The sequence below is a fragment of the Trichomonas vaginalis genome, chromosome I (genome assembly GCF_026262505.1).
Source record: "Trichomonas vaginalis G3 chromosome I, whole genome shotgun sequence".
Lineage (NCBI taxonomy): Eukaryota > Parabasalia > Trichomonadida > Trichomonadidae > Trichomonas > Trichomonas vaginalis.
Window position 1 is genome coordinate 17,153,173 of NC_067203.1, and position 11,651 is coordinate 17,164,823.

General features: G+C 33.9%; 3 protein-coding genes across 3 annotated transcripts, besides 2 other annotated features; 1 reads left to right on the forward strand and 2 right to left on the reverse strand.

Annotated features, from left to right (window-relative positions):
• Positions 1-4,719: part of a mobile genetic element that runs on past the window's edge.
• A 1,863-nt stretch (positions 4,720-6,582) lies between these two features.
• Positions 6,583-7,056, reverse strand: TVAGG3_1000400 (protein of unknown function, DUF4106 family; the record flags this gene model as incomplete). Its single annotated transcript, XM_051254298.1, has 1 exon — positions 6,583-7,056. The coding sequence occupies one exon, from the start codon at positions 7,054-7,056 to the stop codon at positions 6,583-6,585; it is 474 nt and encodes a 157-aa protein (XP_051079872.1).
• A 585-nt stretch (positions 7,057-7,641) lies between these two features.
• Positions 7,642-9,230, reverse strand: TVAGG3_1000410 (ankyrin repeat protein family; the record flags this gene model as incomplete). The annotated part of the gene is made up of 1 exon (XM_001329025.2): positions 7,642-9,042. The coding sequence occupies one exon, from the start codon at positions 9,040-9,042 to the stop codon at positions 7,642-7,644; it is 1,401 nt and encodes a 466-aa protein (XP_001329060.1).
• Positions 9,231-9,285: 55 nt separating this feature from the next.
• On the forward strand, positions 9,286-10,254 carry TVAGG3_1000420 (exodeoxyribonuclease III protein; the record flags this gene model as incomplete). The annotated part of the gene is made up of 1 exon (XM_001329024.2): positions 9,724-10,170. One exon carries the CDS (start codon positions 9,724-9,726, stop codon positions 10,168-10,170), a length of 447 nt encoding a protein of 148 aa, XP_001329059.1.
• A 13-nt stretch (positions 10,255-10,267) lies between these two features.
• Positions 10,268-11,305: a mobile genetic element.
• Positions 11,306-11,651: the final 346 nt, after the last annotated feature.

The window sequence follows — 11,651 nt, forward strand, 5'->3', positions numbered from 1 at the left end:
AATGGACACATATTTCTGAAGGCTTGGAAGTCATAAAAATCTGAAACGTCTATTCTGTACATTTTTATAAAAATAAAAAAAATATTTTTTTATTCTTGAGCTATTTGTTGTTCTTGAGCTATTTGTTGCATTTGTTGTTCTTGAGCTATTTGTTGTTGAAGTTGTTCTTGTAGTACAATACTTTCACCAGTTGCATCTTCCAATTCGAAACTTTCTGCCGTCATTGACAAATACATAGGACATAAAAGTTTTACAGGAACAAAGTTTGCGTCAACTAAGGTTAAGTTTATGTTTGCTAAAGTGTTTGAGTTTACTAAAGCTGAAAACTCTGCATTCGAATGAACAATAGGCAAACCAGCAGAGAAATGTTTTTATACGCATGAGTATCTTTTGGTCATAGTAGTTTCTGTCCACATTCGAATAGCACTTTGAACCTAAGTTTGAAACAATATATAAAATAGGTGTACTTAAAGTCAATGGAATAGATAGACCTTGTATGACACCTTTTCCTGTTATAGGAAACTGTTGTAGTAAAAACCAGATATAAGTTTTGTATTATAGCTATATCGTTTATACTAAACTCAGTCGGATCCAAACATAATGAAACCTGCTCTAGTTGCAGCACATGTTACATCCGTCCTTAAAGTATTAAATAAGTCAACAAAACCTGTTGGTGGTATGTCTGAGTAAGTATCTTCAAAGGAGTATTTTTTACCATTCACAACAACAAAGTCTTCTGGTGTCAAAAGAGCAAACAGGCTTTAGTCGTCATCGTGTTTAAGGTCAGTTTACAATATCGTCCTTGAGGGACTTTGTAAGTTTGTTGTTATAGAATTATATGACTCAGGTTTTTAGTCGTAATAGTATAAAACCACTATGTCTTCTGCCATTTACATATATTTAAAAGTTTTTCTGAAAGTGGAGAAGAACTTCATCTAAACTTTCACATGGCGTTTCTTGAAGTTCTCTGTCTAAGAAGTTCAAATATTTGTAAAGACATAGAACTTTCCTTTGTCTACACGAACAAACAAAACAGGGTCTTTCATATCGTTCAAAAGTGTGTAAAGTCCTTTACATGAAATAAAAGTCTATATTGTTTTTCTTCAAACATCTTTCAAGAAGTTTTGACATTTTACTTAGCAACTAAATTTTAATGAAATGTTGTGGTCGTCAAATATTTTTATGACGTCTGGGAAACTATATTTTAAGTTCAACGTTTCACCTCCTTTCATAACGTATATCTTGTCAATGACATTATATGAAACACCACAGCAAGCAATGTCGGGCTCTATTTCTTTGATGTTTATATCGTCTGCCTCTGTCAAAAGTTTCAATAGTTCTTTCAAAATTTCATGAGGTGCGATGACATATGAGTTCACTTTTACAGGGTTGTGCTCAACCAAGTTTAACATTATACCTAAAGCTTGACAAATCTTCTCCTGAGTTTTAAGTTTGTCTTTCAGTTGTTGGTAGTCATTTCGAATATCTGCAACAGAACTTAAGTCTCTGCTAACTTCAGGATATGTTGGTTGTTCTTTTACAGGAACTATTGTTATACCATCTTCGTCTTCGTATGGTTTCCCACTTTCAACATCTCTTTCTTTGACATTGACAACAACACTTTGACTGTTTGTTTGAGTTGGTGAATTTAACTTCACGTCTGCCACCGCCATTAAACTTTTGAAACTGATGCTTCTATTTTTCGGAAATAACATTTTACTTAGAATAAAAAGATGGACGTATTTGAGTATCTCTTCGAATTGAAGCAAAACAAAGTTTACACACACAAAACATACAAGTTCATTGATAGAATAGTTCTTTACACAAACAATGGAAAATGTTATAGAATAGCAGTCTTTGCTGAACCAAAATATTTTCATAAAGCAAAGAAAGTTGGTATAACTGAAATGGTGAAAGTTCTTGAAGCAGACAAAAATATAACAACAAAACTGACCGATATTTCTAAAGGTAAGTTTATAATACAATACTATGTCAAAACTGGCGTACTGTCAATATTTGACGGAGAGAAGTCAGTTCAAGAACAACTTACTGACCTGCTGCCAAAATCTGCTCGATGGAAGCTGTCGTTATACCAATCTGAGGAGCCCCAGCAGGTTTCATCGAACGAATCTTCAAAAGAGCATCTTCCGTGAAAGTGCTATTGGTTTTGTAAACTTCTTTGCTTTCAATTCATTTGGACCGTCTCTGTCACCAGTATATTGTATTTGAACTGTACCAACAGTTGAAATACCACCCATAAAGTCTTCTGAGTCAGCAAATGGAATGCCAAGCCAAAAGTTTGAACGGTCTCCATTTGTATATTGAGTTTTTTGACCTCCTGTATGAGTCCATACTTTCACATATGGCAAATAGAACTTTGCATTTCAGGGTTAATGGTTGTTGTGAAATTGTTGTTAAAGTTCATAGCATCTAATGTCAAGTTGTATGACCTCATATCCTCAACTGTAGAATATTCTTCTCTTGGATAATATTTGCCATCTATGTTTATATGATATTTAATACCGGGGTTGTAGAAACAAGAATAGTCATTTATAGTTTCGTCTGAACAGTACAAACATAGTATCTGCATGTTTCATTGCAGTTGTTAAAGCAATATCTGTTCTTGCACCTGGGTCAGCACTTGGTTTCCAACTTCACCTGCAAAGTCTTTGACAGATATTTGGTGTATAGGGAACATAAGTGGAACTGCAATATATTTGGCAGCTAAAGCATTTGAAATATCTGGGTCCAACATATAGACTGCAAGTCTGCTTTCTATTCTCTGCATTCAAATTTTTTCGCATGTGAACTTAACTGGTCCCAAGCAGTTCCAGCAGCATTGAAATAATAGTTTACTTCAGTGTTGAGGTTTGAGAAACAAAGTCTAAGTCAACTTTGTCTTTGCAAAAGTCACAGAACTTGGCTCCACCAGTTCCAGCTACAGCAATGCTGAATGGGTCTTGTGTTGGTGCAATGACTAAGTTATTTTTGCTTGGAGTAAGTTCGATAGAAATTTTTCCTGCCCAGTTTGGCAAGTATCTTAAAAACCTGAAGATGAGGAAAGATGACAAAGGAACTCTAAGTTTCAATTTTACTTTGGTTACTGCTGCTGCAGTTTGTCCAGAAAGGGTCAACATAAACTCCTGGAACGTTAGGGTCAAGTCTTCTTATTTTCTCAATAGTTGCATATTGGTCTGTTTGTTCTTAGCTTGTGGTTGTACTGAGTTTCTCAAAGCGAACCATTCATAGTTTGCCCATGTTACTGTTTGAACTAAGTCAGAGTTAGAATATATCTTATATCCCATGAAAACTTCTGGAGCATATTGGTATCCGACATAGAAAATTCCATTGCAACCTTTCTTGTCAGACAACTTGGCAGAAGGTTTTATTTCAATGTTCTTGTTCCACGTATAAGAATGAGTTGTCAATAGAAATTATATGAACCTGTCGCAAGCAATATCTACTGTGTGTTGAAGACCTTCTCCAAACTCACCTACATTTCCATAAGAAACAGCAGTTGTATATTCGTAAGTTCCAGGAACTATTTCTGACCTTCTAATGGCATTGTCGCATTCGTTATACCATTCGGAAACATTTCCGTTCATGGCATCCAAAACTGTTGGCGTTATATTCTGAGCGGCGTACATTTCATATGGGTAAAATATAGAATAGTTTGGATTTATGTGTCATAATAGAACCACGTGGACCAAGCTTTACTTTCTTCCTGGCTGAGTTTTTAACTCTTCTTTTTCCTTCATTGCCACTACTTTCACTAGATGAAGTTACTTCTTCACTACTTTCACTTTGTTCTACTCTTCTCTTCTTCTTTGGTGTCGCTTTTGGTAACTTGCCCTCTGCTTCAAGTTGTTGCATCTTTACCTCATGTTCACCTAGTATGTTGTAAATTTCCATGTCCTTTTTGCCTTTGGGCTCTGGTCGCCCATCTCAGGTAACCTATTCCTAGAAAGAGTTTGTCATAGTTTGTATTTGAGTCTTCGCGTATTGTTTGCATGACTCTTTCCTGAGTTTCCGGTTCAAGCTCTTCAAAACAGTGCCTGTCCATATGGAATAAGCTCGTTTCCAATATATGTTTTTGTAGCCATTCTGGTTTTCTTTCCATGTTACCAACTATATCTTTTGTGAATGGGAAAGCTTTTACCCAATCTTTCAGTCTTGCGTCGTTTATTTCTGTAGTTGGTTTTATTTTGTCAAGGAACATGTTTTTCAATACTAACATTTCATTTGGTACTGTCCATTTGAGTTTTCTTAAATATTCATCCCTTCTCAGTTCATCGTCTGCAAAGTAAGTTTTTTGACATTTTGTAAACTTTCGTTTGCAAGGTCATGTACAATAGGTTCTCTTCCTTCTCTCTCCCTAACTTTCTTTCTAAACTCTTCACCAAATATACCATCTCTATTCTGTGTAGTTCTTTGAGATAAATGTTCTAGAACGTCAGGTGTTATATTTCCATCAGCCATGTTCATTTCATACTGGTCCAAAATATCTGCATGTTTCATATCTTTCAATGGCATTAAAGCCGCGCTTAAAATACCAGCTATATCTCGTTCACCATTCAATTCCATTGCGTCTACAACTTCTTGGAATTGTGGTTGTAAGTTTATGAACCACCTATCCGGGTTAGCTTTATGACCCCATCTCATTGTAGTTCCATCGTCTGCAGAAACAAAAGTAGGTTTGTTTCCATCTTGGCTAGGTTCTGAATGAACTTTAAACAATGTTTCATTTCTATATGTTTTCTTGAAATTTAACCTTTTATCTTCACCGAGTTCATCCGAAGATTGAACGTTAAATGCTCGTAAGTAAAAAGGGTTGTTGTATTTGCTTACATTTTCTTTCAGTACTTCCATTCTATGCTGAATATTTTCATCTGGTGTTGGAGTCTTTTGTATGTCGGCAAACATTTTTCGATATTCTTCTACTATGTCAGCCGAATTTTTTTTAGACTCTTGGAAATATTCCATATTCTCCGCATACTCTTGTTGAGGGTCAAGATTTTTCGGCTGTTCCAAATCTTCATCTAGTTCTGTGAAGTTAGTTTCCAAAGGAGTGACTTGTTCGTTTCCTTCAGGCTCTTCTAGCTGTTGTTGCTGAACTATTTCTTCCATGTCTGGTTGTATCTGAACTATTTTATCCTGTGGAGTTTCTTGTACCTCATCTGCTGGCATTTCATATATTCCGAGACCGTTTTTAACAACTTCCCTTTCTAAGTCATCCGGACTCAAAAACCTTTCTTCTTTCGTTCCGTCTCTATTTTTTACGCGTTTCATGACGGGAGTTGAATTGTCATTTAGCTCTGACATCAAATATCTCGGAGTAAATTCAGTCATGTCATTTGGATGATATGCTATTAAATCATATCCCTTAGCGAGCTTGTATTTTCCAGGTTTGAAATTATATCCGATTTGGTGCTGAACCATAAAGCTAAATAGGTTCGGGTCAGTATTTCCATCCTTGAACTTTCTAATAGCTTCTTTATATCTGTCACTAAAGTCAATACTATCTGGGTAACCATAGTCTTCTTTAAGCATTTTTAAGAAATCTTGGTTTCCTTGTTCTCTACTTCTTTTATGTCCTTGCTCTGTTTGTGGTTGTTGTTGTGCAGGGTTTTGAACTGTTGGTTGCTGTGCTGGTTGTGGTTGTTGTTGTGCAGGGTTTTGAACTGTTGGTTGCTGTGCTGGTTGTGGAGGTGGTTGTTGTGCTGGTTGTGGAGGTGGTTGTTGTGTTGGTTTTGGTGCATGCCTGTGTCTGTGTCCATGTGACGATGTAAATGTTCTAGGTAGTCCTGGTGCAGGTGCTTCTCTTGGAGGGTTTGGTGGTATATAAATTCCACCAGCTGGCACATATGTTCCACTAGCTGGTATATAAGTTCCACCAGCTGGCACATATGTTCCATCTGCAGCGTAATGTCCTACCTGACTTTTCGTTTTTAAGAAAGCATTTACTAGGTCTGTTTTGGTCTGTTGTAACTCTTTTTCTTGACTTTTCACAACAGTTGCTCTAACGGCGTCATAGGCACTTTGAACTGCCTGTCTCGTTGCTGCATCTGTTATTTTCGTCATATTTTGTGCTACTTCTCTTAACTCTTTGTCGAAACCTTCAGACTTCAGTTTCTTTCCAGATGAGAAGTCGTTCACTTGTTTCACCTTACTATGAAGAGCTTCGAAGGCGTTCTTAAAGTCAGCATTCGTTAAAGCTTCATTTGAACTGTCTTCATCCGCTTGTATTTTTGTCCTTATTGACCCTATAAGCTGGGCTGCTTTAGCGTTGGCTTGGGCATCTAACCAGTCATTGTTAGCTTTTATATATTCTGAGCTTTTCATTGCCTTTTGCATAGCCGCGTCGTTATTTTTACTTTCTTGTGCTAAGTTTTCATACTGTACGGTTTGGTTTTGCAACTGTAAAAGTTTTTCTGCCTTTACATTTGCTTCAACTTCTTTTTTATACTCATCGCTATCCATATATGTCTTCAGGGCTTTTTGTTTTATCTCTTCATCTTTCAGTACTTTATATTGAGTAGTATGGTTTTTCAAATTTATGACATCTTGTTCCATTTTTGCTACTTATGCTGCTTTTTCTGACACTTTTTTCGCATATTCCTCTGTACTTAGTTCTTTCAGTTGTTCTTCTTTCTTCTTTTTCTCTACGTTTAACTCATTGAGTTTCTTTGTGTGTCTGTCATATTCTAGTTTCTTTTCGTTTTCACTTATTTGCTTCTGTATGTCTATGTTTGACTTTTTGACATCTGTTATTTGATTTTTGAGTGAACTCAAATTCATTTGACTTTGAGGGTTATAAGCTGTTCCGTCTGCAGCTCCACCATAGCCTGCCATTTTCGCTAAAAGTGCCGCTCTTAAACCTCCACTCTGTGCACCAACAACTCGGTTTAAAAGCATAGGATTGCTTGACATTTGTTGCAACATAGTGGGGTCATTCAGCATTTGTTGTTGCAACTGTTGTTGTGGTGTCAGTCTTACTATTGGATGTTTCAATGCTCTCTTCCTCTTACGTATATTCTTACGTATCTTACGTGGCATTTTAAGTGAAGTTAAAAAGCGGTTTTATACTAAACATCTTCGGGGCTAGAGGGCACGAAGTGCCTGGAAGCCCCAATGCCTTTTTTTTTTTTTTTATATAAATGCAAGTAAATGAGTAACCTTTAGATGATAGAGCACTATCAGAAAAAAAATCTATTAGAATGAAATAGTTATTGTCGTCTGAAGTTATAGTATCTCTGGCCAGAAAAAAAAACCTCTCCATATATATTGTGTGTTTATAGGGTATATGCATAGATGGCAATGATGTTCTTCATATATTTAGATCCCAAAACATACTTTTTATATCACTTTTATGTTTGACAATGATACTTTTATCACTTTTATAGACGACAAAAAAGATCATTTTCGCTTGGTTTATATTTTAAATAAGATAAAATCAAGTTAAGAAATGCCTTAAATGCAACAAGAGCTTAAAAGTTAAAAATCTTGAAAATAAATTAAAAATTTATTTTTATTGAGTGGTTTGAGATAATCTCAAATTTTTCGAACTCAATAAAAATAAATTTGAATTTGTATAAATTTTAATTTAAATCATCCAAATTTCAATATATATATATGGTCAAGTTACTTGGCCCCGTTCTTCTTTAGGTATTTTTTTACTGCGCCTTTTGCAACATTGAGTGCAGTTTTCCCTTCTTTATTCTTTGCTTCTTTATCAGCTCCAACAAAGATAAGATATTTAACAATTTCAAGATGATCATTTTCTGATGCACGAATGAGTGCAGTATATCCTTGATTATCCTTTGCTTCTTTATCAGCATCAACTGAGATAAGATATTTAACAACTTCAAGATGACCATTTTCTGATGCACGAATGAGTGCAGTATATCCTTGATTATCCTTTGCTTCTTTATCAGCTCCATTAGAGATAAGATATTTAACAACTTCAAATTGATCGTTATCTGATGCAAAAATGAGTGGAGTCCATCCAAGATTATCCTTTGCTTCTTTATCAGCTCCATTAGAGATAAGATATTTAACAACTTCAAGATGACCATTAATTGATGCAAAAATGAGTGGAGTATTTCCAAAATTATTCTTTGCTTCTTTATCAGCTCCAACAGAGATAAGATATTTAACAACTTCATGATGACCATTAAATGATGCACAAATGAGTGGAGTATATTCAAAATTATCCTTTGCTTCTTTATTAGCTCCAACAGAGATAAGATATTCAACAACTTCAAGTTGGCCATATCTTGATGCTAAAATGAGTGGAGTATATCCAGATTCATTCTTTACTTCTTTATTGAAATTACATTCAATGAGTGATTTGACAAGTTCGAGATGTCCTCTCATGCATGCTTCATGAAGCACATTATCATCACCAAACTTTGCCTTCTTTTCCCAAAGTCCTTCTTCACAGGCTTTTTGAATCATTTCTTGATTTCCTTTTATAGAAAGTTCCCAAAAGAATTGGTAAACTTGTTCAAAATCTCTAGATTTCTTAAGTTTTGCGATTTTAGTTAAAAATTCTCTTGAGAAATTGTTATTTTCATGAGTTCTATTGACTTCTGTTTCTTTGGCCGTACTTTGCCTTTGTTTTTGAATTTCTTCTAATTTTTCTTGATGTTTTTGGATTTCTGCTCTTGAATCAAGTGTGTCTTTCTCTTTTCTATCTAAAATGTCAATAATATCATCGAATATTTTGAATTTCATGTATTTTTTGATAGATTTCAGTATTGAAACAATTTCTTCCATGTTTTGGATAGTAACATGCGCTTTTCGTGTGCAGGTATATAATTTCTTGGAATTAATAGTTGTATGAGATTGTTTGAGAAGAGTAATGTACTGGTCTGCTGTTAATTTTGAATATTTCATGGTTTTTCTGATATCTTCTACGTCAAATGTATCAAAGAAGCTTTCATTTTTAATATAATCGCTTATATGAGCAGCAATGTATTCGTAATTCAGATTCATGTCCTGAATTAAAAAAATGTGATTTTTTCTTAAAAAAATGAGCATAATTTGGAGCTTAGTTATGAGAAATGTTTTATGTAAGTATATTATTTTCAAAATTCGTTGTCATTTGATCTAATGAATTAAATTCTCCAACAATTAATGAAAATATACTAGAGTTAGAAACTGATGGTTGTTGAAGTCTTCCATTTTTTAAAAATATTTGGGAAGTTAAATATTCTCTTGTTTATCATTGAGGAGTGAGTGGGCAAAAAGTGAAGTACGATAATTAATTTAAAAAGGGAGAAACTTCCTCGAGGATATTCAAAAAAAATCCATTCATTTTATGTCCGATTTAATTTTCTCATGTTCAACTAACAATCCTAAATTCCTTGCATAAGCATTATAGCTGTTGCGTGGAAAGACCAAGAAGACCAATTATGTTCAGCAAGTGTTTCTAACGATGGAATTTTGATATTAACTGAAGATTCTACAACAATACAAGCAAGTGTTCTTCTTAGAGCTGGTTTATTCCAAAATTATTCCCTTGTCTGAGAAGAAAACTTCGAATTTAGAATCAATTTAACAAAATTTGTTAAATGTATAAAACTATTTTCAGAATTTGCTACAGAACTCGAAATTAGGTCGAAGAATGATGCTGAAATACAAGTTGAAATCACAGATGGTCTTTCAACAACAAATTGTACGATTAGAACTCTTTACTACCCTACTGCACAAGTCAATAACATGACACTATCCAAAGCCTTCTCGGCGCCCGACTCTGTTGAAGTTGCTTCGTATATGATTCGATCATCAATTGTCAAAGAGATGCTTGTACTTCCTGATGCAACGACTAAGAATACTGTTCCAATAAAGATGGTCATAGATGCTGTTGCCCAGCTTTTCGATGTCAAAATGGAAGGAGGCTTCGGAACAGTCAGATCTACAATGGAATTCGGCCTTCTCATGGCCCAAAGACCGAAATTCGATCTCTGTGAACCATTTGAAGCATGTTACCCTATATCCTCGCTTGTTCCTGTCTTGAAAGCAATGACTTTATCCTCTGAAACGAGTTTCAGGTTTAAAGGCAACGGAATGCTCTCAATTCAACAACCTATATCTAACCAGTCTGCAGGATCCGTCGAAACTGTCGTCGAATTCATATTGCAACCTCTTGAAGATAATACTCTTTAATTTATTGTTTGTCAGCTTATATCGGCGGGCAGCACAGCTGCGCGCCGATAGGATTCGCTCTATATAAGACTAAAAATATTTTTTTCGTTGTCTTTAAGGCTGCACCCGTATGTACGTTTATTTGAGAGGAGGAGGATTACCCTCTCAATTTTGAGGGATTCGTTAGTTTATTTTCTCGATGAATATGCAATAAAATTTGATTTTTACCTTATCAATATACTTCATATAATATACACATGTTCATGTAAAAACTTTTTTCCAAAATCCTCAGGAATTAAGGGATTTTTGAATTTTAAGAATTTTTTTCGAATTTTTTCGAAAAAAAAAATATTTTCAGAACAGCCTTAACGGCTAAGATTTAGGAACAATGTTAAGTATCAAAAAGAAAGGAGGTCTGATATAGACAACATATATCGTTGAAGGTTGAAAAAATCTCTAATATTTGAGCCCAAAATTTCAAATTTTAATTTTTTGAAAAAAGAGGCCACCCGTATGTACGTTTATTTGAGAGGAGGATTATATTTTTGAAAGGGTGAAACATTATGAATATGTTAATTATATAATAATATGTATTATTATAAAAAAGAAAAAATAAAGCACGTTAAAATTTTCTTTCTTGATTTTTTACAAAATCTACTTAGAATTATGCAAAATATGACTAAATAATTATAAATTTCAAGTTAAATTTTAATTTTGATAAATAATTTAAATTTCAAAATATCAAGTTCAGTTCGACTATGTATGTAGTAATTCCTCAATAAAGTGCCAAAACCCTATTAAAATATATGAACATTTTCAACATTTTAATGTTTTTATTTAAAAATTTGATGGAATATGAGCTTCAAACAATTATTATGTAAATAAAGATAATTAAATATATGTATTTATTCGTATTACAACCGTAGTAAGTCGATTCTTCCTTTCTTCTACTGAGGTTTGAATTTGATTTCGAATTGTAAAGAGATTCAAAGGGAAAATACTAGCGGATAAAAACTACCTCCATGAAAGGGTCATAATTGAGTCAAGTTGTATTTTTTGATATTTTTTGCTTTTCGAGCCTAAATAGGTAGCCAAGATAATGCCTAAAAATAAGGTTCTAAATTCTGAAGTTTACATGATCCTCTCGTGTGCACCCTTAATTAAATCAAATTAGCTATCTAAATTTCATATTTTCGTGACCTAATTTTGACCATTTTCGGTTGCAATTTTTAATCGTTTTTAAAATAATAGCATATCTCAAATTGAGTTATATTATACTGTGGATTTACCCATTTAAATCTCCGAAAATTCAATGATCTATTAATTTCAAAATAAATCATGTGCAAAATTCGATTCTAAGCATTTTATTTTGTTTATAATCATATGAGATATCATAAACAATTATAAAATATGTAAGAATCTTATTAATATTCGAAATGCTGGACTGTTTGTTGATATATTACCAAACGATACTAACATTAAGTCTTGTTGACTCCATTGCT